General features: G+C 46.5%; 2 protein-coding genes across 3 annotated transcripts in view; one reads left to right on the top strand and one right to left on the bottom strand.

Annotated features, from left to right (window-relative positions):
- The window catches only part of SLC22A23 (solute carrier family 22 member 23), a 116,421-nt gene extending 108,323 nt beyond the window's left edge, over window positions 1-8,098 (top strand). For both annotated transcript variants that reach the window (XM_074899615.1, XM_074899614.1), the window contains one exon: window positions 4,056-8,098. In XM_074899615.1, coding sequence (XP_074755716.1) covers window positions 4,056-4,413 — 358 coding nt within the window. In that variant the 3' untranslated portion in view covers window positions 4,414-8,098. The remainder of the gene's footprint in view (window positions 1-4,055) is intronic.
- Window positions 8,099-9,875: 1,777 nt separating this feature from the next.
- Window positions 9,876-15,788, bottom strand: PSMG4 (proteasome assembly chaperone 4). The gene is made up of 3 exons (XM_074899613.1): window positions 15,378-15,788; window positions 15,171-15,246; window positions 9,876-10,131 (listed from the first exon to the last, which is right to left on the bottom strand). Exons 1-3 carry the CDS (start codon window positions 15,555-15,557, stop codon window positions 10,010-10,012), a joined length of 378 nt encoding a protein of 125 aa, XP_074755714.1. The 5' UTR covers window positions 15,558-15,788; the 3' UTR covers window positions 9,876-10,009.
- Between the last annotated feature and the right edge of the window lie 10,617 nt (window positions 15,789-26,405).

Genomic DNA, 26,405 nt, shown 5'->3' with positions numbered 1-26,405 from the left:
ATCTCTGGGCTTTTCCTGATCAAATTCTTTACCTGTAATCCCCCATCCCTGAGGGAGGAAAACAGCACCACTGTTATTGTGGTAGCAGTGGCATGATAGCAAATCCATAGAGCCTGTCCAGCTCGACTGCTGTGCTGTTGAGATAAATGGTTGCAGCAGTGTAGGAGGAAAGAGGTGCTCATCGCCAAGAGGTGCTGCCTGCTCCAGAAACACAAAGGTCCCACACTGTCATGTGGCACAGAGGGGTCCTTCATACTCTTACACTGCACCCTGGTCTCCAGGCACTGGGCAGGAGGCCTTCACCAGGAGCTCCTGTTCCTTGTAGAGGGGGCTTTGGTACAGAGGTCCTGCCAAATGCTGAATCGAAGCACAAAGTGGTACCAATAATCCATCTCTAATAATCTTGATGGGAACACCACTGTAGTCTGCACAGCTACTAAACAGGAGTAGGCTGAGGTACATCCCCTCCCCATCCTTTGCATGCTCAGTTACTACCAAGTGGAAGAGAGATCTGTTTTTCTCTCTGTGTCTTGCTTTTGCACCCATCTGGCCAAAGAAATGAAGAGTAGGCAGCAATGGCCAACTTAAGAGCTTTACCCCGTAATAGCTGTCTCAAGCCAGATTTCCAGTGGGATACAGTGCGGTTCACTGGGACCTGAACTAGGCCTGGCTTTCCAAAGGTGGTGCCTTGCCTTATGAGGCCAAGGGCATCCTGGTGTGTTACTGAAGCTCTGACCTGGGACTGAGCACACAATAGTGTCACTTATATGCAGAAAAGGCAGGGAAAAACCATGGAGATATGACTTAAAATGTGACTTTAAAAAGTGTCTGAGCTGACTGGACAAAGCCCTAAAAATCTGATCTGAATTCGGCACTGGCCCCACTTTGTGCAGGAGGCTGGAACAGGTGCTCTCCCAAAGTCCCCTTCAGCCTGAATATCTCTCTGGCTCTTTTGTACTCCAAGCCATGCCGCATATCAACCTGTTTGCTCACACAGACAAATGGCCATCCAAAAATGGGATTAACATTCCTCTGCTCCCCTGAGCAGCACTGTGAAGGGCAAGTTCCCTTACTGATGTTTAGCCTAGATCAAGCAAAGAATATCAGCAAGAATGTTTTGCTGGTCTCCAAAAGAACACTGCAGTAGTGAGCAAGGAATTTCTCCTCTGTGAACACGGAGGCCCTTTCTGAGGACAAAATTCTGAACCAATGTCCCTTTGTGATTTGCCCATGTCGGACCATAAGCCTCATGCAAATCATCCTGCCTTGCTGCTGCTGGGCAAGCAGGGGTCAGCTAAGTGGCTCTGATCACTCGTTAGGCCATGCCATGGGAAAGCCCCCACAGCAGTTTCTGCCAGGCAGAATTGCAAGGCAAGAAGCTGAGGCTCACCATGGGTGCCAGTAGCTCCCTCCCTCACACTCCCTCCCTTGGCTCTGCTCTGCACCTTGGAGCACATTTGAAATGCAGACACTGGGCCCCTGTGCTGGGAAACCTCGTACTGAGGAGAAGCAGTGCTCCAAAACACCCTGAATGTTTTTGGTTTCCATCTGCTGCCCCATGGCACCTGCAAAAACAGTGTGAATTATGAGGATGCTGCTTCTCTTACCCTGTACCTGTTTTCCTGATGGGCATGTGAACAACAAAAAATTCCTGACGGTATTTTCAGTCTGGGGTGCTTTTTCTCTGTTTTAATATTTGCAATATAGTCACACATTTAAACAAAATCTTCTAGGACACATACCAAAATGTATTTTCTAGCCACCTTCTGCCAGGTTTTGATGGAGCTGGACAAAGTAACGCCTGCTCTAATTATTGACGTCATATGGAAAAACTTTTTTTTCCCCTCCAAATCTGAAGCCACTTGACCCATATGACAGAGCTGTCTTTGTTGTTGCCTTTTCCTGTTTCCTTTCAGCTTGCTCGATGTTCTTCTACAGTGGCTTTTAAAACTCACCTCAGGTCCTTCTCAGGGGTTGAGATACAATTTAGCCATAGCAAACGCTGATGTAAATGAGAGGGCTTTTGTTGCTCCGGAGCCAGCTTGGAGAGTGATTTGCCATGCATTCGGGGCTGGTTGTGTCAGTTACTCATGTGAGTGTATTAATGAAGTTGCAGGGAGGCCAGTTGCACAATGGCCACATTCAGCTGGGTTTCTAAATTGCCATCAGAAGTTGGCAAGTTTTTAATAAAGGCTTTTGCAGTATTGGGGAAAATTGGTTGTCTGTGAAAGATGCTCTGCCAAGTCTGGAGAATCAGAAGATACATACATGAATTTTTGATCCAGTCAGTGTCCCAGGAGCATCTTTCGAAACCTGTGCTTGCTGCCCTTTAGCTGTCAAGTAAGCAGCAGTGGATTTTGGAAAGGATTGGGTGAAGATTAGCTTTAACACAGTGGCTGGCTGAGTGAATTTGGCGCTTGTAGGTTTATAGTGCTGTGGTTTCTAGTACGCTCAGTAGTGAATGAAAGTTTTCTTCCCAAATAGCTGATGTAAAGCAATTCATTTGCCTTCTGCAGTTGTCTTCTGTAAGGCATGGTTATCGTTAATAATTACATCTCTGCCATTGGGCCATGAACTGAAGCAGCTGATCAGGCCCATCTGATCCTCAGAGGATTTGGGAATAGATTGCAGCTCCCAGAGGAGCCATGGGAAGCGTGCTGCCCGGGCAAGCTTGGTGGGAGAGTGGGGAGCAGGGTGCAAGCAACTAAGCTTGCGAAGAGACCTCTCTCTGCAGGCAGCAGGGCCTTTGCAAAACAAAGGACAAGCTGTCGCTTGAGATTTTGCTAAAACAAAGTCACTTGATAGTGACACTCTGCTGACCAGAGACCTCTGTTGTGCTGCGGCAGGAGGCGGAATGATCTGCTCCAGAGAAACGCCTGTGGTGCTGCTTCTGTGTGGGGTAACCCAGCAGGGATGGACCCCAGGAGAGTGAACTGTGCCTCAAAATGAGGTGGGCATATGGCCAGACGTGTGCCAGGCCTGCCTGTTCCAGGACCTGGAGAGATGTTGATGAGCAAGACGAGGAATTGCAAGAGAGGTTGCTTGCATAGCTGAGCATCAGGAGAGAGCACTGAATTTGGCTTGCACAAGTGACTTCCATGTTTGTGACTGGAGGAAGATGAGGTTATTTTCATACACCCCTTTTTTTTAGGCTTCAGTGTGTTTTCACTGGGTTTTGGTGTGCATGTATGTATGATTTCAGTACACAAGCACATTCTATTTAATAAATAAGCATTTCTGCCATAAAGACTATTTTATGAAAGTTACCTACTTTTAACTTGAGTGTTTCACCAGTGCTAACCTTTTCGTAAGCTTTCTGTGATGCAAGAATACACAAGAAGAGCAAGAAAGAGTGAAGTGAGGGACCTACTTCAACTTGTACAGTGAATTAAGAGGAGGTCTCGGAAATTAATCCCAAACTCTTGTTCTCCTATTCTGACCACAAGCTATGCTTTTTTTTTTTTTAAATGAAAATTATAAATTTTATTACAACATCAGTGTGTTGAGAGGTTCCAGCCATGACATGTTTTTACGGATAAAATATTTAAGCACTCAGTGTTTAGTATAATGGATCAAGGCAGTGGCTTGTAAAGTCTAATCTCTTGCCTCTGCTGATTGATGACAGATACTTTAGAGGCAGCCAGAACTGACTTCTGCACCTACTGCTTCTTGGTGTCTAAGCTGGAGAAGGCTGGCATGCTGAGCAAAAAGCTGGTTTTCTCTCACTGAATGTGGGGATACTTGGAAATGGGAATACTTTAGAGGGTTGTCTAGACACTCATGTCATTAAAGCTCCTCTCCTCTTTCTGTGGAGGCAGTTAGGGTGTGGAAAGATATTTGAGTATAGCTATTTCCCCATGCTGAGACAAATAGGCAGCAATGATCTACAACAGCAAAGCAATTCCCTACTAGAGTAACTGCACAGTATGAAAGCTGTGAGCAAACCAGGTTTGCCTTAGAGATTTTGGATGCCTGGGTGCATGCCAGGCAGAGGGTTAGTCAGGGGAACCTGCCAGGGCCGTGGGGCCGGGCTCTCACCTCTGATGTATTTGCAGGGGAGGAGGACTGGGGCTTGTCCTGGCCAGCGCGGGCTTTGGCCGCCTGACTGCCCCCATCATGGAACTCCACAACCAGAAAGGCTACTTCCTCCACCATGTCATCTTCGCCTGCTGCACGCTCATCTGCATCATCTGTATCCTGCTGCTGCCAGAGAGCAAGAACCAGAACCTGCCGGAGAACATCCCAGATGGAGAACATTACACCCGGCAGCCCCTCCTGCCGCACAAGAAGGGGGAGCAGCCCCTGCTCCTGACAAACTCTGAACTCAAGGATTATTCCGGCCTCCACGACTCGGCAGCTGTGAGCGACGGGATCTCGGAGAACACCACTGCCAACGGGATGAAGTCAATGTAACTGGGTGGATTTTTTTTCCTCCTTTTTTTTTTTTTTTTTTTGTTGGGTTTATTTTTTCTTCTCTTTCTTTTTTTGTGTATTATTTGATGCTGTTGTGCAGGAGGAGCAGCACTTTGGGCAAGGTGTTTTGCACAGATTTTACAAACCAGTGATGGAGCAGACACAGACTTAGGGGAATTCAACTCTGCTGCTAAAGCAACTTCTGGCATCTTCAACTGTTGTGCAGATTGCTCTTGAAAAAGTTATGGGGGAAAAGACTCATCTGAGAAAAGACCTGGCTGGAGTTAGCCCTTCAGAACTCTTTTTTTTCCTGCCATTAAATATGTATATTTATTTTGATTTATTCTCAAGAAGCACTTTATTTCCTTTTCCTTTCATAGATCACAAAAATGAAGCCATCTTATTATAAGAGGTGCAGCCATTCCAAGAAAGAAACTGGGGGGAGGGGGGGTTTTCTGTTTTGTTTTTGTGTTTCTTTAAAGGAAAGAGGAATCTACTGCAAAGTTGAATTGACTAAGTTTAGACTTGTGCAACATTCTTCTGCCTGTCTACAAAGTCCAAGCGCGCCCAGGTTGCCTGCTGTGTTTGTATACACCCAAAAAAAAAAAAAAAAAAAGCAAAACCTGTTGTGAGTCAAACTCTGACTGCATTTTAGGCAGCTTATGTTTCTTTTTATATCCCATGTGCACTTAAAAATTACTTTCTAAATTACTACTTTTTTGACCAAATGCAGCGAAGAAAATCCTACCCAAACAAGCTGATTTTTCAGTGAGAATCAGCCTTCCGTATTTTAAGAGTCCATTAATCTATTTTAGATAGTTCCCGCTGGTCTTTAATGGTAATGTAGATGATGTAAATGATTTGATCAATGATGCAAAAATTAGTTTTGCCAAGAATGGCTTTATTTACCAGGAGGCCCACAATCTCTGATTGACTGTTCCAGGAGAAGAGCATAGACCAGCAGGGACAAAAAATAAGGAGCATGGGCTATGATCTGTACCGTTATTCCAAAAGGCAGCACATCTGGGATTACAGTTCTGGGGAAATGAGTGTCCTGGTATTGCCTCACCTGTTTTCAGAACCAGGGTTTGGATTTTAAAGTGGACAAAATGCTCAAGTGACTGTTGGAAAGAAATTAATTGATAGCCTGTGAATAATGACTTATGGTCTGCTGTTGGCTGTGTTGGGGCTTTTAGAGATGTTTTCTGACCCAAGAAAATACAGTGGACTTGCCCAGATTTCCCCCCTTCCCCAACTGCTCTTGTAGGATTTTCATTCAGGAAAATAAAAAGTTTACTTAAATTGGATCAATCCAACTCTAAGCAAAGTGATCCAGTTTGTATCCTACTGTGCAAATGGCACTCTGATAGTGGTCACTTGACTTCTCCAGCCCCCAAACCATTTCCTTTGGCCATCAGCTTTGGGTTCTCACTGTGAATATTGTGAGGATCTAGTTCAGTGCAAGGACTTTGTAACCGAACAGCTTTCTTGCACTGTAGTTACCCTCCCTGCTCTCCTTCCCTCTCCTCCTTTCTCACTCAGGCCATCCATTTGTGATTGCTCAGTAGTGCAGACGTTCAAACAGAGCAGCAGGATGTCGATGTTGTATTGAGTGTCCATAATGATTGCCACTTTGTTTGATGTACATCTTGCATTTGTATGCATGGAAAGTGCTCATTTGCACTTTCCTCCTCTACTTTCCCTCTCCCTCCCTCCTTTGCTGTATATATTGTCGATTAACTACTGTACCTAACAATTTCCATCCTCCATTAGGCTGCCGATGTCCTCCTATAGTCCCCAATAAATCAGAGATACGTACTCCCCAGCGGGCGATGCAATAGGTAGCACAGCCTCAGACGCTGATGAGTGCAAGGGGACAGGTAGACCTGCAGAAGCGACAGATTGTTGTGTTCAGAGTAACAATGTTGTCCTAAAGCTGCTAATTTTTGTACAGAGGATGTGGACATTTGGGTTCTTCTTGAGCCTGGTAAGAAACACTGGACCAGTTGATGGTAGTTTTGCCCAAAGTTACACTACTGTTTTTTTTCACCTTTGCTAGACTTGCTGTGACAGCAAGAGCCCGATCTTCCTTACGCTCAAGTTTTATTGTCAAGCTTGAGCTTGACTGCTTCTTTTTTTATTCTGCGCTGAGACTTCTGCAGCCTGCGTTCACCTGAGGGAAAAACCCAGGCCTTCCCCATTCATGCAGTATTCACGTGCCAAATTTGTGCAATACCTTTTGCCTTCAATGCGAGATGCTTGTTGCAAGCCACACACATTGGAGTGGGGGAGAAAAAAAAGTGGGTTCACAGCAAAAAACTGAAGAAGCAAAACAACTCAAGGGAAGAGAAAAAGGGCCTGAAAGCGGAGAAGGTGCAAGCGCAGAGGTGGAGAGCAGCATCCTGCCATCCATCGTGCTGTGGAGCCAGCGGCTCCTTTGTTCGTGGTCTCTGTGCCTGTGTGCTCAAGCTTATGGTACAGCTCTAGTAGACCATCCACAAGCCTATAAAACCGGCTGCTTCCAGCACTGTCAGCGGTCCTGGTGTGCTCACCGCTGTTGTCCACAGCGCTTTATTGTTTCCTACTCTGGTGGTTGCTCTCTGATGACAGACAGGCCCAGGGAAGAGAATGGTTATTTAAACATATCAATGTTTATACAGTAAACAAAATAGGTGACAGGAACATGTGGCAGTTTCAAAAAATTTGTATGAAATTGACTTGATTCCCTGCTTTCTGGGTTTTTTGCTTGAAATCAGGTAGTCGTTACCGATCTTCTGCAGCGTGGGGAGCCCCAACTTTTCAAGTTGGTCTGGCCCTCTGCCTCTGTCATGACAATAAAACACAAACTAATTTCCTGCCTTGGCAGCTCCAGTTTTGCTCCTTTTCCTGAGAAGATGAACGCTTCCGTGATTATTTTTTTTTTTTTCCACGCATGCTCACAGAGTTGGAAAGCTTTTGCTATGTGTATCTTGCATGGAGGAGTCGGGTACCAGGTGACACAGCAGGGCAGAAAGGAAGCACAGAGATGCTTACCTGGCTCTGCCTAGTCCTGCGGCAGGACAGGGCTCCCTGCTGGGGTCCCAGTCAGCCACACCATCAGCTCCTTGGCTGTGTCTCTTCCGCAGCCATCACCAGGAAAGGCTTTTCTCAGGCGGCTCTTTCTGGCCACCGCAACACGGAAAGCAGGAAAAGCTGTCCTGTCCATTTTGGCCTTTTTCTGTGAACCTTCAGTAACCTCTGAGCCCATCAGTGGATTTTTCTTTGGGTTTACCATTTAAGGGCTTTCTTCCATCTTTGTAAGTTTAAACAAAAATGTGAAAGTGACATTATGCTTGATCTTGGGGGTTTTGTCCCTTGTTAAGGTTTCAGTACTGGTTTTGTTGCCAGACATACTGCAAATGGTAACAACAGTCACTCGTTTGCAAGTGTTTTGTGGCCACTCAGAAAGGGGGTTGTATGATTTACTTTTTGGTTTCGTTGAGCAGGCTTTTTTTTTTTAATTGAAGTATTTTACTTAACTGTTGCCACTTCCTGGAGCCAAACACTAAAGGTCACCAAATTGGAAGCAGAAGTGCCATTAACTGAACTCTGTGAATGTCAAGTCAAGTTGCGCCTGTAGCTGGCACATAAGACAACACTATTCAGTGGGGGGATGATCTTTCCCACTGTAACTACTTTTTTTTTTTTAAGAAAAATAAAATGACAAACCTCATTTTAAGTGTATTGTGTAAAATGTTTTGGGAAAGGAGTACGGTGTTATGTCTAGTGGGTGAGACCTCCCTCCCCATTTCAGTTTCTGATGAAGTTTTAAAGAATCGTGTTACTGTATGTTTTGATCATGAATAGTCTGGTGGTGCTTCCTCATAGCACAAGCTTAAATCAAGTACTGAAAACAGTCTTACAAGCTAAATGTCTGCATGATGTTACATCTGTTGTACCTACTGAAGAGAACTTTGTATGTAAATGTACAGAATAAAATGACGTTGTCCCATCAGTTTGCTTTCCTTGGTCTGGCTCCCTTGCAGTGACTTCTGAAACAGCCTGGCAGCAGCTAATGTCAGTGATGCCTCAGCAATCACAGAATCATCTAGGTTGGAAAAGACCGTGAAGATCATCTCGTCCAACCATTAACCTAGCACTGACAGTTCCCAACCACACCATATCCCTAAGCACTATGTTGACCCTACTTTTAAACAGTCCTACTCCCCTCTACAGACAGAGTGAGATGATTGTAAATCAGGCTAATTAAATCAGCACATTGATTTGCAACTAATTATCCTTTATAGTCAATCACAGAAGAATAGTTGACTCTGTTTCCTAGCTGGTGTAAATTAAAAAGAAAATACCCTCCAACAGTTGCTTTTTGCTATTGCGGTCCTGAACGGTGGCCAAGGACTGACGCTTGTTCCTACCAAGTAAGGAAGGGTCCTCTGCACCTGCATCAGATCTCAGCATTGGAGCCACAAGGTGTTCAAACCCATCTGGACAAGAGACTCAGGAGTTCTGCCTTCTAGATCAGCAACCTCTCAGTTACAGGCTTTAATTGCCAATTATGGCACCACAGCAAGGTAAGTTCATTAGTTTTCTGTAGGTTGTTAAGACAGCTGTCTAGCAGCAGCTCTAGTAGTTTGTATTGGAAGCTTATGTCTGAGTCAGGGCTCAACTCACAATGAAAAAGAAATAACCTGGACTTGCTCATCAGGGTGCTACACTCAGTGTTCCTCCAGATGGCTGTGAATAATGGGGGATGTGCCACAGCATGTATTGACAGCTGTAAACAGCCACTGCACCACTGGCTCTGTGGCTGATCTGGGGTTTTTGGTATAGTTAACTTTTAGCTGCCCTTCTCATTGAACAAAATAGCCCATGGATCTGCCTTTGAAAGGATATCCATCCTACCTAAAAGCAAGTCAAGAGCTGTAGCAGCAGGATGCTTTGCAGCAGTGGTGGTAGCGACTGCTCTGACTTTTCTAGTGAGTATGCTCAATTTACACACATGATGCTCTTCTAGCAGCCTGGCAGATTTATCTATTGCTCTGAAATTCGAGCTGTGTTTTTTCCTTCTACGTAGCCCTGGGGATGTACAGATAACCCTTCTAGTGTTCTCAGTGCCCAAGAATTGGAAGGAAAGACAGTGTTTAGCACTAGTACTACAACCAACAAGGGCTAAAAAGAGCAAAGTAACACTCATTTTATGTTACAGCTTTACAGTACAAAAATGTGGTGGTTTTTAATTTTAACACTAAAAGCTGTTTACTATGTTCAGTACTAGTACGCAGTAGATTAATTGCACAGCTAGAATTTGGAACTGATTTCCCAGCAGATCCCAGTATTGAATAGAGGCGGGACACTACACACTTTTTTTAGTGATGTTCATACATTGCAGCATATTTTCTACTCTACTCACCTATGCCCTATGTAACAGGGTAGCAAACTTGAAAAAAATAAATTCCAGGTCCAACTGTATTTAGGTCCATCTATATTTAATAACAACTTCAATCAGAACAATACAAAACATACTACTTAATGTCAGTGTGTAAACTGCAATCAGTCTTTCTAAAACAAAAACTTCAGGTTATTTTACAGTGATGCAAAGTCAGAACTTCTCTGGAAAAGCCATCATTTCTTCTTTGATCCTATTTTCTATGAGTAAGGTGAAACTGCTGTCTGTGTTTTGAAGATTGTAGCTGACAAATATCTGTTTTTTGGTCTTGCTGGCTAAAACACAAAACAGAGTAGTCAGCCATAGTTTGCTCTTACATAAAAGTGATGATGGTATTCAAGCAAGCCTTTTAAAAAGCCTTATCATACAGACTTCTAAGACAACGCTCTCCACTCCTGCTGTGCTGGACCCTGTTATAAAGGAATAGCAGAACAAGTACCTGAGCGGTGGCGCTTTGGGCAAAACTATGCACGTCATTGCAATGGCCCCTATAAACCTGGGGACTTTTGGCCTGATGCAAAAAAGCCTCACAGTGCTTTTAGTGCATTTTTAGATGCTTCTTAAATATCGTACAGTTTAAGTGAACCCTAGTCTATGCTGGACTCTTAGCAGTGAAATCTAGTTTATGAGTTGGAAAGTCTAGGCTGTGAAAAACAATCACAGAGGGAAAGTGCACAAGAAAGTGATTAGGCCCCAATTAACAAAGTTGTGTTTGATCATGATCACCCAAAAAGTGTGCACCAGTCTTGTCTAAGCCTGTTGTCAATAATTTTGTTTCCTTTAACCTTTACTTACACTGTGTCCATGAACACCAAGAGGCTGGACAGCCTGCACTGAACGTGATGAAGCCAAGTGCAAGTTCCAGGCTACTGTAATGACAAATACCTAGAGAGAGGTGCTATAAAATTAAGAAGCTGCCTTCCATGACAGAGCTAATTAACAGTGACAAAAATAATGTCCACTGGGGTGAGAAGACTTAATTATCAGAGTAGAATAGATAACACCAAGAAGTGTTTTATAAATAAAATTGAATCCTACTAAGATTTTACCGTAGTACTACAGAAAATTTGCAACTCCCTTTACACATTGCTAAAGCTAAACTTTGTGAACAATGTAAACACAACACAGGAGAAATAGGCACTAAATTTAAATTGAGTTGTGTAAAATGGAAAAAATGGCATTTGGGTCATGAGATATTCTTGGCAGGGAGTGAGCTGGGAGCTGATGATCCCAGGGACAAATCAGGCTGTTCTGCTGAACATTCAAAAATAACACCTGAATTTTAAAAATTGAAAATAAAGACATCAGAACTCCTAATATCTCAATCCTTTCTAAATGGGAAACTTAACTACAAAAAACCTATATATACACATATAAAATGTAAAAAACTCATTTGAAGCATTTTTATTATGCAAATCAATTTATTATTTTCCTTTCTAACAGGTTACCAGCTTCCTGGCTTAGTAAGTAGAGCTGCTTCTGAAATGCAAGGACTCATTTGCCTTTTAAGACTTGGCACTACAAAATGCTGATATAATGCAGCATGTTGCTCTGATTGCAAAAAAACTGGCACTTGGCACCAGATTTGGTGGTATAAAGCAGCATGTTTTCTAAGCACTAGTGCTTCATCATCATGCCCTAAATGAATGCAACACTAATTCTGAACTAATTAATACCCTTATCCTAGCTAACAAACCTATATCATACACTGCAGTGTCAAAACTCAACTTCTTATGTTTGCATAAGAACTGCTTGAGTCTCTGGGATGCTGTTCCAGTTCCTGGGAACACTGAATCCCTTAGGGCTGCCTGCGCAGAGGAACTCTGCTCCCAGCGCTGTGCCCTGGCTCTAAGGCGCAGCAGGACCTTTCTGTCCCCACTTTCATGCAGATTCACTTGGACACGTGGCCTCTTGTGGAAAGGGCACAAGCGGGAACATCTTATACCTCCATGGAAGACCATCTGCAACTTCAGAGTAAAGCAGAAAATTGTGACAGATGGGGCTTACCTAAAAACCCTCCAGCAGGGCTGCTTCCCACACAGCCTGGCTACTCACCCCTGTTGCACCAGCCCCTCAAAGAAAGGGGAAAAGCTTCCATTGTCCAGAACGTGCTGAATGCCAAGAGGCACTATGGCTTCACAGACCTGTTCCTACAACCTCATGGGCAGGGCCAAGTTCCAAATCCAAGCTTTCAGAGGAGCCCAGTGGGAGCAGAATAGGCAAACAAGTGTTAAAATTCTGTAGACCATTCATGCTGGAAAAGAGGTCGTGGAGGGGAACTGTGCCCAGCTGGGAAAGACTCAAAGAAGAAGTTGTGATCTTCACCGAGAGTCTGCCAGTCCCTACAGAGGGAAGATGAAGACCTGGCGCTATTCAGCAGTCACTGCATCCGAAAGTGCTGTGATTTCAGGATATGCAGGTAAGGGAGGCACTAACAGACAAGACTTTCTCAAGAATCAGAATCCACTAACCTACAGAAAACAATCTTTCAGGATTTGGGTTTCTTGACTAGTGAGAGACATCTTGTGCAACAGCAATCAGGCAGGGTGGTGGGAAAGAGTCCTCGCACTTAATGCAAACAGATAGAGATACAATTAGATAGAAAGAAGAGTAGGAACATGGCAAGTATGTCTTCAGCAATGGAAAAGAAAAAAAAAAAAACAAACCCTGAAATAAGAGAGAAGATAGAGCCAGTAGACCAAATGCAGCTGTTCTGGCTAGGACATCTACCAGGCTATAAAGAAAACAACGGCAGAATGCATACCCTGATGCACAGCAGCGCTGAAACTCCTGCTCCAGAGCAGGGAACCTGACACTGCAGGAATAAACAGCAGGTGATGGAATGTGACAGGGAAGTATAAGAAATAAAAATACTTATGTTCAAATGACATCGTATGCTATTTAAATTAGTGCCTGCAAAGACCAGAATGGAAATAGCATGGAAAAAAGGGTGACAGCATAGGGAGTAAAAGAAAGAAAAAGATACTGCCTGCCTGAAGGTTACCACATAGCAGGATGGTTAAAAAGGCTACCTTGGAAATACAGCTACAAGTCAGACTTGGCTGCAAGTAGCATCTCTGTTAATACAGAATTTGTGGGAGTAGCAAGGATTTTAATGTCCCAGGGGAAAACTTACCAGTAACAGCAAAGCTTGGTATTTCTAGTCAAGGCAGAACACAGATTTCCTTACCAAGCACTTTGTGAAACAAAGAAGATACAGAGATGCTTAATGATGATCTTGCAGATTCACTGGTTTCAGGACAATAAACAATTTTGGAATAAGTGACCATGAGAAGACTCAAATTGCTGGACTGACAAAACAAGACTAAAAACTAAGGTGTAGGATTTCAGAAAGAAGATTTTTTTCTCTTCTTGAAACTCAGTTATGATCAGGTGAAGAGGAAGCATGTAATTATTCAAAGCCAGAAGTATATTACTGACTTTCTCTTTCCAATCAAAGCTGAAAAAGGTCTACAGGCCTTCCACAATACAGTATACCTTAAGCAGGATAGCACAAGTAAGAATTATATCTATAACGAATATAAAACAGACTGAACAGCAAGGAAAACTACAACCCAGAGGTTAGATGGCACGGATACAGAAGAATATTGCTGAAAACCCCAGCTGGGTTGTAGCTGACACAGAAAACTTAAGACAAAATAATGGAAGATACTTAAAGCACAAGTAGAAAGAAAACAGAAAGTTTCACTGCACTCTGAGGATAGAGTAACCGATATCCCAGTACCAAGCAACACTATCAGTTGTCAGTAACAAAGTACATGAAATTAGCAATGTAAATGAGAAAAAAACTTAAAAAAAAAAAAAGGATCACTTACTGAGAGAAAAATTCACATGACAGGACAGCCTCTGTCCTAGAACACTGAAAGAACTAATATAAGAAATTACAAGTTATTACCAACTCTAGCTATGAAATCTGTAATAAACATTTTAAGAGTGAAGATAGCATATGTACTAAAAAAAAAAAAAGTAGAGAGAAGGAGTCACTTAGAGCTGTTAGCTGGCTCCAACACTACACAGAAGCCTAGAGCAAGATTCAGAAGAAATGAGTAATGAGGAAACCAAACAGAAAATGGAATAAACTGTTACCCTTTATCCAAAGTAAACCCTCTCTGGCTACATTTTTACTAACTGACTTCTTAAGGATAATGTACTAATTACCCATCAAGAAATCACGTTATACAGTACCCTACACAATTATTACTTAAAGTGGAAATGAGTCAGTATGTAGAGAAAGAGCTGCCACCAGGGGAGACTGCGACAGTGGTTATTAAAAGATGTTATTAGGAAGAAGAAAGGACGCTAGCACTGTTTTTCAAAGATCAGCCTTATGAGCAACCTTTTTTTATGTATGCATTAGCAGCCATAGAGAAGTAGGTGTAGATTTGTGAAACTGCCTGACAATACAAACTCGGGATGTACTGCCCATAATAAAGATCAGCACATGGATAATTAAGAAGAATTATGTAGCCTTTCCTGCTGAAGCAACAGAAGTAGGATGAGACTGAGCAGCATCTTGCATTTAAAACCCGGTAACAGGTACTTCAGCAGTTCATCAGTTGGAGCTGCATCAGTTACTGGTAGGTGATGATGAATAACCAGCGTGATGCAGCTGTCAGAGCTGTGAGGGTGCTAGGATGCATTAGGCCAAGTATTTTTTTAGAGAAATACAGGGGTTTGAAAGTTAGCATTGAGATTCAGGAATGGGGCATTGTACTGGGTACCGCAGGACACTCTTACACGTGTTGAAAATGGAGACGTCCCGAGAGGCGCCCGTTAGGTGCTGCAGGGACAGTCGGACCAAACACTGTGAGATGATCCAGGACTTTCCAAGGCAGAACGTCTCAGAATTTGGGGGATAAAAGGTGCAAGACGTGACGAGGTGTGGCTTCATCTTCAGGCGAAAGGCAGGCGCCTGGCGTGACGGCCACCCCCCTGCCCAGAAGCAGTTACAGCTTTAGAGAGGGGCGCTGCCTGGAACCCCCCTCGCTAGGCCCAACCGCGTCCTTCCCCCGCCTCACGCCCAAAGCCAGGCGCAGGGTCGCTCACTAATGCGCTTCTGATCCCGCTCAACGTGCCTCGGGGGGAGGCCCCGCCGGCTGAGCTCGGGCAGACCTGCAGGCAGCTGAAGAAACGCGGCTCGCACCGCCGGGAGGGGCGGCCGGCCCGCAGGCGGCAGCCCCGAGAGCACCGGCCGCTGCTCGGCGGAGCCAGCGAGCACCGCAGCCCCCCGCGCCCGCCCAGCCCCGGGGCGGAGGCCCCGACCCGCGTGTTCCCGCCCCCCCCCCCCACCTACCCAAGCGCTGGGCCAGGCAGGCGGAGGCGGTGTCGGACGGGTCCCCCAGGAGCGAGGCGGCCACCGGGATGCTGTCCTGCGAAGGGAGCGGAGGGCTCAGTCCCCGGCAGCGCGGAGCGGGAGACCCGCGGCCCCGCCACCCGCCCTCCCCCCCTCCACCATCTTCCCCCCGCCGCAGGGCCCGGGAGAGGCGGCGGCGACACTCACGCGGGGACTGCACATGGCGACGGCCAGGCTGGCGAGGGCGGGCGCGGCGCCCACCCAGAGGAAGAGCGAGTCCCGCAGCCGCATGGCGTGGAAGTGCACCCACTGCTCGCCCAGCCGCCCGCTGAAGTCGTGCAGGGCGATGCCACCCGCCGCCGCTCCCCCGCCGCCCGCCGCCTCCATCCGCCCTTCTCCCGGCGCGGCCAGGCCTCGGCACTCCAGGCCCGAGCGGGCGGCCCGGCCTGGCCCGGGGAGGCGGCGCTCCGCCGCGCCCGCCCCGCCTCGGTCGCTGCCGCCGGTGCCGCCCCCGACACCGGCCCTGCGCAGCCGCCCGCACGCCACGGCCCGGCCCGGCGGCACCCGTGTGGGCGCAGGCTCCCTCCGTGCGCGGCTTCCCCGGGGCTCACTCTCGCCCAGGGCGGGGCGCGGTCCCCCGGTGTGTCCCCGTTCTCCGCCCCGCCCCGCCCCGCGTACACCCGCTGGGCCCGCCGCGGGGGCCGGGCTGGCGGCGGAGGCAGGCGCAGGGACGGAGAAACCCCACTAGATGGCAGGTGAAGCGCTGCCTGCGGATTCCCGGCCGCTAAACCGGGGTTCAGGCGGCTCCGGTGAATCACCCGGGAGGAGCCCCGGGGTTTCAGACTAGAGAGGAGGGACCGGCGCGGGGCCGTGCAGCCTCGGAACCCCCCGGGGAAGGGGAGGAGGACGGACATGGCGACCTTGGCTTCCTTCAGCTCTGGAGGTTTTCAGGGTTACGGGGGACCTGCAAAGCAAGGGAGTCTGGATGGCGGAGCTCCGGAGAATAATAATTCAAGGCCCTACTTTGGGTGTGAGTGTTGCGCCCGTCACACTTTCACCAGAGCACAGCTAAGACAGTCGTTATCGAAAAGGATTTTCCTTACCTACCATCCGTGGCCGATAAGAATAGAGGCAGCACGCTGATGGCCCTCTACAGTTGGAAATTAGTATCTTGACACCACAGGCAGGGTGATCATCTCTGCCTAAAGAACAGGCAAGTTAATGATCCAGATCGGGTTTTTAATCAGTATTTCTTCTGCCTCCAATTTCATACATACTTCTAGATATCAAAATTTCCATTTACAAATTCTAAAACTTAATTTTCACATTGAAGAACTGGGGGGAAAAAAAAAAAAAAAAAGGGAACTGCTCATCACTTTTCCTCCCTAAACCGCTCCGGTTCTTCTGGCATCTGCCAAAAGAGAAAATCCTCAGCCACGATAATTTCTGCCCGTGCTGCCACATCGACACTAAACCCCAGGAGGCAACTAAGCCCAGCTTAGCTGCCATACCCCAACAGCCCATAGCACAGGATGAGCTCGGGGAGAGGGGGGGGGGGATGTCGCAGGCCACCTCCTCTGCCCTACATTTGTCAGTTGCTGCTCACACAAAGCAATATGGGATGTGTAGTGGCAGACCCCCGGCTATGCCTGTCCCCCGCCTCGCTGCTGAGGTGGTGTCAGGCCTGTGCTGGCCCCCAGGTCTCCCTCCGTGTCCCAAGCCTTTGCCTCTGTGTCGGTTGACCTCCCGCAAGACAAATACATGCAGAGACTGAGGCTTGCGTTGGGGCTCGAGAAACAGCCTCTGCCTGTTGCATACTGACACTCAGCCTGTGGCAACTGTGGGGATCAGGCAGGCAAATAGGGGACAAAAGTCACCTTGAAAGGTGATTGCTGGCTGCATGTACCAAAAGCTTCCTTCTGCACCACATTCATCGCTTTGCACTCAGCGGGGGCCTAGGGCTGCCAGCTTAAATGGAAAACTATCACATGCTGGAAGCATTGCAGGAATAAAATTCCAGGCACTGGATAAAATATGTGCTGGGAGCCACACAGGTGGTGGTGGTGAGATTCCTGTGATTAGACACCTGGGGGTGATGGAGGAGATTTGCCCCTGCCTTGCTTGATCAGGGGAGAGAAGCAGGCAATTTTAGGGCACAGTTCATTCGAGCTGCTTTAGATCTCTCTTTGAGAAGTGTTCCTTCCTGATTTCCATTGAGGGAGGTTAGGGTAAAAGGTAAGATGTGCAAGGTTTTGCAGGCAAATTTATTCATGTAAGTAAATCCTTTTAGTGTCCAGAGTCAGTTTCTCTGCTACATTGGGACAGAGTTGGCTTGTGCCATGAAGTCCCAGTCAAAGATCTGCTCTAATAAAGTTCTAGTCCAGCATGTCTCTTCCCACCAAGGAGGAGTCTGGGCCTCCCTGCATGCTAAACGTATGTTTAAATGGTATGCTGGATCAAGGCAAGAGTGTCCCATTTTCTTCCCTGGTCTTACCACACCAAGTGTAAGTTTCTTTTGTTGCTTCTAAGGCTGTCTACAGGTTTGCTCCTCCCTGGGGGGGGGGGGGGGGGAACTGCCCCTATTTCATGAAATATTTTCATTATTTCATGATGATCTGTTCCTTTTCTTATCAGTGGTCATCTTGAAAGCCCTTGTAGCTGTCATTGGGATCCTAATGCCTGCAGGCCTCTGAAGGTAAGCCACAGGGTTCCTCTGTGCATAGCGGTTCTATGTATTTAACACTTTTCTGCGAAATGTAACTGCTATCTGTAGACCATGCTAAATCCTTGTTTAAGCTCAGAAAAGGAAAAGCATTCATCTAGCAAGTAAAATGCTGGGTAAGCATTTTCATTTGCAATACAGGTGTGAAGAGTGAGTGGAGCTATGCAGAACCAGACCATCAAGTGTGAAATGAGTTCCCTAATTACAGGGCTTCAAGGCCACCAGAACCCCTGCAAAACGAGAGGAGAACGCTCTCCAGCAGTATACAGAATCTTTTGTGTTTCCTTTAACATGCTCATCTTTTTTCTGTGACCATGAAAACAGCACCCATTAGACTGCTTTATTTGTCAGGTATGAGGCTAGAATGAGCCTCAGCTGCAGTGAGACACCTGATAGCAAACTAATGACAAAGCAAAGACACCCTGGCAAAAGTACTGTGTGTGTATATGGATGCCTAGATATTGCTGCTCAGATGAGATCCAAGCCCCAGAAGATGTGGTTTAAAGGTATGTCATTCTATGCTCCTTGTTCTCCTCCAAAAGTTAGGTTGCCCACAACAGTTGAGCAAGATCCTAAACCCTGATTTTTACCGCCCATCCTCTCCCCTCCAGTACAGTTTTGAACCAGGAGTAAATCTTCCCGGTAATGGAGGAGTTAAGAGATGTAAAGCTCATAATTATGATCTGGGATGTCACTGAGAGAAGCAAACATTTTCTGATTGCAAAATGCATTCAGCACTTTTGCTCCTGCATGAATAAAATGTGAATTTGACACATGAGAAAGCAGTTGACCATTAGTGTGTCAGTGAACCCACTCTTGGTGCCTCGGGACATGCCAGCTTTCTTGATTTGTTGTCCTTTTGCAGAGGAGTAAATGAACGCTTGATAAAGCCAAATGAAGCCTCCCAGCCACTCTGGTGAGGCTCATGGTGTCAGGCTGCTGTAGCAGTAGTTGCGCCGCAGTCCCAGACTTTTGAGGGCCTTCTTTGTGCTGAGATGTGGAGATTTGTTGTATGTAGAATTGCCTCAGTGGCACTGGTGGCTGAAGGGGTCCTTTTTTCTCCCTGTGCCATCAGAGCATCCAAGGAGCTAAAAAAATATTTTCTTCTTTTCATCATTGGATTGTTTCTCCTCAGCAGGATCAGTCCTCTGATCTGGTTTGCTGTGCCACTGCTCAAATAATTGTTCTGGCATCATGGAGCTCAGCATCAGGCATGCATGGGCAAACAAGAAAGGGCAAAGTGTCTCTGCTTACACTGTACGGTCACCATTGCTATGATGCTGTGGCCATCTAAACCAGTTTTAGGCGGGGCTGCCCCAGTCCTGCTTTCTAGCACTTAACTGATATGATGATGAGTCAGTCTGTGGAACCAAGCTGGTCAAAAACAATTTCTGGGATCCTGGGATGGGAAGTTGGTTTAGCTGTGACAGGAAACTGCTGCTGAAACATCTAGCAATGGCCACAGCACTCTCTTAACCTGACTTTGTCAAGTTAATCAGCCTGACTTACTGTCCCAGAAAAGAGACAGGGAGAGAATCCAGGCTGGAAGCTTTGAAAGAGTTGCAGAAAATGGGGGAATCAGACTGGTGAACTGTATGAAAATCACAGTTTAAGAGGTCTGCAAGGAAACTGCACTAAATTCATGCCATAAATCTCACAATCCAAAACAATATATAGGCCAGCCCTGCCCATCCCCCTCCATCTGAAAAAAACACCTGTAAGCAAATGCAAAATGTAGATGTACAAGCAATTCCACATCTGCAATAGCTGCTATGATGGTGTTAGCAGAACTGCTATAATAACTCTGCAGTGCATCTGTTGGTACCTAGGTGGGCATTGCTCTGAGGAAATCCCATTTCTCATTTCCAAAAGACAAGGTACCAGCTGCTTCTCTTGAGGAAAACTCTTTTCTGTTTTGTGGGGTTTGTGACCTCGGCTGTTGGAATTTCCCTGCTCAAGTGGGGGATGCACGTGGCATGGTGATTCTCTGACGGCTGACTTGTTGTGATCCACTGTACAGTGTGCTGGACTAGAAATCGGGGCTGTTAGGTTTTGTGCCTGACTAGTGACCTTGTGCAAATCCGTTCTGCTCTTCTTTATTTCACTCCTCTGCGGACTGGAAGAATACAATAACCCTTGCCTATTGCCCTGCAGCTGAATGAAAGTCTGTGTAACACAGCTTGTAAGGACCTTTGTGAGACCAAACTAAATTTCTGCCGTTATCAACTGAAACATTTTCCTTTTATTGTTATATGAGTCACTAGAGAAACTTTTCTTAGATCTACTGGAGCATTTGAGACATGTGAGTTCATAGCTGCTGGACAGGAGGCACTTACACAAGAGTGACTCATTGCTCCCCTCAGGGCCAAGAAGACATTTACACAGTTGACTGGAAATCATATTTTATATGCAGTTAGACCAATTCATGGTGGAGAATCCCGAAGCAGCTTACAAACACCAACTCTGGTGCATAAAAGCTAACAGCTGTAGGGAATTAAAAGAAAAGATAGTATTGAAAATATTTTCCCTTATATTGCTCAATTCAGTGCCTAGATCCCACATGACATACAACACACCTAATGGATCCTGCTATTTTTCTGTCCTTGGGTTACCTGGCAGGACGCAAGGTTGGGGTACATAACACGCAGGGTATGTCGTATGCTTGACCCAGAGGGGATGCCAGTCTGTTACTGACTTGAGGGCTGACTCGTCTCCTCAGGCTGCAAAGAGTTTTGTTCTTAGCTGTGGAAATCACTGGTTCAGCGAGCAGTGCTGGCAGCCACATAAACAAAGGTTTGACTGAGATTCAGGTTGCTCTGGGAGGGAAACTAAATTCCTTTTTTTTGAAAGATAATTTGATATTGTCATGGCTATGGGACTTGGTGCACTTCTGGTCACTTCCCCACCCCTCTGGGTACTTTGCCTTTGTTGATGCCAGCTTTTCCATGAATCTTCTTTCCCTCCTTAGACTGGGCCTTGGATTTAATAGTCCCTGTCACAAAGTCTCTTGCCCTGCAGCCCTGACTGGACATGCCTACACAGAGCTTCTCACTTTCTCAAGCATGCCAGCAAGTGCCTGCCTCTCAGTCTGGTTCTCCAAACAGCCACTCTCTTTCATTGCTTTATAAAGTAATGCCGTGGCCTTTGAATTTTTCCATTTGCAAGCAAAACTAGCTGGACAAAATCAGCTTTGATTATTTTGCTTCCTCCTCCCTGGACAAGGAGTGAAGCTAACAGGCCTGGCATTGTCCCTTAGCAGCCCTTGAGCGTTCATCCAGAGTTGGCTTAGCTCAAGCCGGTCTTTTCACTTGGCTTTTCCTTCCTGTTCTGTTGATACAGTGGTTTAGCAGAAAGAGTAAATATCCCAAAACAGTAGCTTAGTACCTGCACATTACTAGAGAGCAGCTCAACATTGCCTGATCCATTAAAGATGTGGCTGTTCGGGCCAGGATCTCCAAGTTCATAGTACAGCCTTAGAACAGCACAATTACAATCAGGACTGTATTTGATTTCCTAGCAGAAGTATGTCAAACAGCTGCTGCTACCACCTAATCAGTGTATCTGATGCTATTGATGAATACACGAAATGTAACTTTCACAAACATCTTTTTGATGATCTGCCTCCAGTCTCTGGAGTTAAAAAAAAAAAAATAAAAATGCTTAGTACTACTGCTGTAAATGAAGAATAAATCCAAAGATGGGTGTATTGACTATTTGCATGACAACAGAACAGACAGAATAGTTACACTGTCAGAACATACTACTATAGGAAAATGTTATCAGAGTTCCTTTACTGTATTTTAAACGTCAAGTAGGACCCCAACAGGCTGAAGCTGTGTTTTCAAAAAGCCTGTGTCCCACCCTTGAACAGCAACTGAAAATCATCACTGCTGCCTCTCAGCAAGCATGAGAAATCATCTCCCTTTTCTGCTTGGTGTTTGAAAAAACTGGTACCAGGCACTGTTGCTGCTGTTGTTACAGAGTCCAGGGGTGGATGGTGGCCTTCCCTGGGATTGAAAGGCTTGAGTATGCATGAAGTGCCATAAAGGGATATTTTTTATGTGTTTCTCATAAGGCAAACACAAATCAGGTGAAAATTATCCCTAAATTCTGTGGAGAACCATAAATGGGAAAATAGGAGGAGAGAGAAGGACAAAGGAATTAATGGCATTTGGGAGTGACACCTTTCCTTAATAAATTCAGGATCTGAGCCAGCCTCCACATAAATCAATTGAAAAAACACCTGCTAGTTCCTGGGAGTTGAAGATAAAGCTGTAATGATGAACTTTGCTTAGCAATTGTCCAAAATGCTGCAGTTTGGACCTCTGAGTTTGGACCTGCAGTTTGGACCTGCTGGATGGCTTGCTCATGTACCTGCATCCCCATCCTTGCGAAGATGAGACTTCAGCCTGTAAAACCCACGCATGTCCTCGGGCGCAGATTAACTCCCTCCCCTGTGCTCTCCTAGAAGCACCTGCCACCCACCAACCCTGCTCACCCAGCGGTGACAATGCCAGACCTGGCACAGAGGCCCTGTGTCACCACGCTCCAGTTTCGCTACCTTTTCCCCATCGCTGCAATCCCAGCACATGGATTCTTTAAAGTAGGAGGGGAAGGAAGGGCTGGAAACAGTGTTTTCATCTCTGCCGCCGGTTCTAGCTTGGCGAGGATGCCTCCAGCTTTAATAAACCAGATGATCAAAGCCTTTGTGTAAATCCTGTCATCAGGATAGAGGTTGCTCCGCTGTACTGACAGCACACCAGAGCCCTGCACAGCTCCCCCAAATCCTGCTTTTCTCAGCTGCAAGCTCTTGGCACCCAGATCATTCCCCTCCAGCGCAACACGGGAGGGCAACTGATGCCGGGGAGAGAGAAATCTTTCCAAACAGACGCTTTATTTTCCGGTAAACGAGAGATATAATATACATACGAGTGATCTGGGGCCATATTTTTTGTTCAGGCCTTCAAAATTTTGTTTCTTTTCTCTCCAGCCTTCTGAAAGATGCGTGTCAGAGGCACCTGAGAGCAGCCAAAGCAGCTGCCTGATAAGATCTTTACAATTCAGTTGCACAACCATGCGTTTTGCAAAGGAAAAAAGAAAGTGTTAACGAGTTGACAAGCATACTCTTCCTTGCAGCAAGCAGCGCTGCCAGACGCAATATTACTGCAGGGAAGAGAGAGCAGGGTGGTGGCAGAAGACCTTGAAAAAATGCTTTGTTCAATCCGGTTACAAAGACTCCTGCTTCCTTAATATACCAAATCCTAGCTGACCGAGCAAGGCAATAGATTCAGTAGAAACTCGACTTGGTAACGATGAAGGGCGGCCTGTTGCTATCGAGATTTCAAGGACGAGTCCTTGGGGTGGGAAAAAAATAATGTTTAACCAAGAAGGATCAAAGCTAAAAAGGAGTGTTTGCTGGGCGTGTGGCTTCTGTACCACTGCGGTTCCAGATTCTGACCTGATGGCTGCAAATGAGGGTCTGACAGTGGTTTTACCTTCTGACACTGCCAACTAGATCCTCAAATGATGCAAATTTGCCCAATCTCAGCTCAGCCTGAACACACACACACACACAATCCTGCTTAGGAAAGAAAGGACCAAGACCGGATTTCAAGAATAACTCAGACAAGCAAGTGAATATTTTCTTTCATGCCTTGCTCTTTTGCATTTACTGAATTTGTTCCACATGAATGTAAAAACAGCTGCATCAGCACCAGCACTGAGGCTGGAACCTTATTAATATTTATGCCTGGAGAGCAGAACACACAGGAATCAAAATGCCTTCCCGTCATTGGTTCGGGGACCCCAGCATCGGTACAGCATCTTGCCATGTTTGGTGGCCGGGCAAGCAGATTTATTAGAGAGCAGATCAATTTCTCATCAGCACTCTCACCCGATCGCAGGAAAACTGCCCTTCGCCTCCTACCTGCTCTTTGCTTCTTGTCGTTCAATAATTTCCTAATTAGGGAAACCATTTCTCATCTCTCTTCTGCACTTCTGTGGTTTATATTCTCACCTATTAAATACAGTTGGAGACATTATTAGATGCTTGAATTATTATTATTTCCTTATATATATAAGGACATACCTGTAAGCCTCAGTATGAATGAGATGAAACAAGAAATAATGCCGTGACAGATACAGCATGTGCTGGGGGGGGAGGGGAGGCGACTTCACAACGCATGGCGCTACACCCATGAAAGGTGTGTGACCCTCAGAGCCTCTTTTGGGACTTCTTACTGTTGCAATTTTTTTGGACAAGATGCCACAGTAAGAGTCCTTAATCTGAGGTGGGGGGGTTTCTTTCAGAGAGTGCCAAACGGGTTTCTGGCCAACAGCCTTGCTCCGCTTTTGTTTTGCGAGAGCGATCCTTAGCTTGTCTAATAATGAGTAACCCATGAGCAGGCAGGTGCTTTCAGCAAGACTGAAACATTCACATATTTTTTAACTATTTGATAGGAACAGTGGCTTGTAGCAGCAGTAAAAGAGAAAAAAAATAATCCTGTGATCTAGTTGAAGCCGGTTGTGGGGAGGATGCGTAGCAGCCCCTGAAGGTTGCACCACCAGCCCCTGGCTTCATCCCTGCCAAGACCAGGGATGCCCCAAGATGGGCAGCACAGGTGGGGGCTGTGAGCAGCAGCCCTGGCCCCGGGACCCTCTGGCAAGTGTGGCAGCAGTGAGGGGTGCCCCTGCTCCCCTGAGGCGCTGCCTGGGTGGGCATCAGGCTGCCGATACTGCATGGCCACGGCCCGGGCCTTACCCACCAGGGCTTGGTGGGTGACTGGAGCCCACCCAGCAGCCGGGCTGGTGTGAGGCCACTGCTGATGATGTGGCCACACCTCACTCCCTAGTCCTGGGCCACTGTGGACATGTCTCATCAGACACATGTTGCCATCTATCCTGGGTATTGTGGCCTAAACACAGCTTGGCTTTGATGAGCTCGGGGATGTAAGAGTTGCACCGATGGGCAGAGACAGCCGCTGATGTGCTGGCTGAGCAGGTGTGGGCAGAAGGAGGAGGGCTGGTCTTTGCTGCTCCCACAAATGCATCCTCAGTGTTGATGCGCTGCAGTTTTCTTCCGCTTCCCTATTTTCTTCCTTTAGGATCTCACAGATTTCCGAGCTGCTGTTGATTATCCTCTATCCTTGAGCTATTGATGATCGTATTCCTATAATCCTGTCTCTGCCTGCATTTGTACCTTTTCTTATCAGGCGTGGTGCTGCATTCTGACTTTCCCATAGCTTAGAATTTTTCTCGAGAGCTTGGGCTGAGGCTGTGCAGCTGGGGCATATTACAGCCAGGGCTTTTATTGGGGGCAAGGCTACCAAGGGTCACAGCTAACATGTCCTTTCCCACCAGCTGGCACAGATGGGTCCAGCCGTCAGCTTAGCCTGCAAGCAACCCATATGCAAAACCATGAAAACACACAGAAAAGGAGATCCCAAAGAAAAAATTTGTTCGCATAGGTACAAAATGTTCCCTCTCTGTGGGCACCACCCTGAATTCCTCCCAAATGTACCCAGTGTTTACCCAGTGTTCTCCCAGCCCGGCCCTTCCTGGCCCTCCTCCGACTTACAGTGATGCACACTGAAGAGCAAAATGCTCGATTGCCCTGAGTGACCTAATGAGCCGCCCTGGCTGCAGGTCACCTACTGTCTAACCTGGTCTGTGGCATAGGACCTCAACTTGTGAGAGTCCAAATTTCTTTCTCATTTTTATATACTACCTCATCCCACCTTGCAAGGTATGGAAAGCTTGGGTGCCACTCTTGTGAGTTTGGGCATATCTTCAAGGTCTTTAAGTCGTTCATGTCCTTGTGAGAGGAGCCACAGACAAGAACATGACCCATGAAATGGGATGTTGAGCCATGGGATGTGTACATGTTTTCTGAAAGGAAGAGTCAGTTTCTCTTTAGGAAAAACCTTCTAATGACCTGCAAACTGCACTGCAGTACATCACACAAATGCATTTATTTCCTATTATAAAGTAAAATGACAGAGTCCTTCCCTCGGGCTTTTGTTAGCTGTCTTTTACAACCTTCTGCACCCTGCAAGGGAGTTGGAACTTTAATCAGTGGCCATTTCAGTAGCTTAAGACGGAGGTTGTGACAGTGATCACACCCAACCTTGGAGCTGGGAAGAAGCGAACCATGAAAGTGAGGGGGGAGAGGTAACATTGGATTCTCTGAGCTTCATTAAACAGACTCTTGACTGAGGTCACGTTAATCCTCCTCTCTTATGTTCGGTGAGGACAGCTGCATTACAGCCTTGAGGACTACCATTTCACCCACTCGGCCGCTGCCATTTCTACACTCCCCTGGACGCACTGCTTTTACACCCTGGGAAATCAGCAGGCCGATTGAAAATGTTGCAGCCTTTTTTTGTTCCTTTCTTTTTTGTGCAGCTCGTTTCTGCTCAGGATGGCGGGGGGGCGGGGGGGGGTGGTTGCCGGGGAGACCGGGGATGGAGGAATCCAGCCAGGGCGGGCCCCAGGGCTGAGGCAGGGGCTGCTCT

Source organism: Athene noctua, chromosome 2, assembly GCF_965140245.1.
Source record: "Athene noctua chromosome 2, bAthNoc1.hap1.1, whole genome shotgun sequence".
NCBI lineage: Eukaryota > Metazoa > Chordata > Aves > Strigiformes > Strigidae > Athene > Athene noctua.
Note: the sequence above shows the minus strand (reverse complement) of the source record. Positions and strands in the feature narration are given on the sequence as shown.

Coding starts and splice junctions, on each gene's coding strand:
- PSMG4 (XM_074899613.1), bottom strand. CDS start 15,557: ATGGAGGCGGCGGGCGGCGGGGGAGCGGCGGCGGGTGGCATCGCCCTG. Junction 15,247..15,377: donor TCGCCATGTGCAGTCCCCGC/GTGAGTGTCGCC, acceptor CTCCCTTCGCAG/GACAGCATCCCGGTGGCCGC. Junction 10,132..15,170: donor CTGCCTGGCCCAGCGCTTGG/GTAGGTGGGGGG, acceptor TTTGTGTTTTAG/CCAGCAAGACCAAAAAACAG.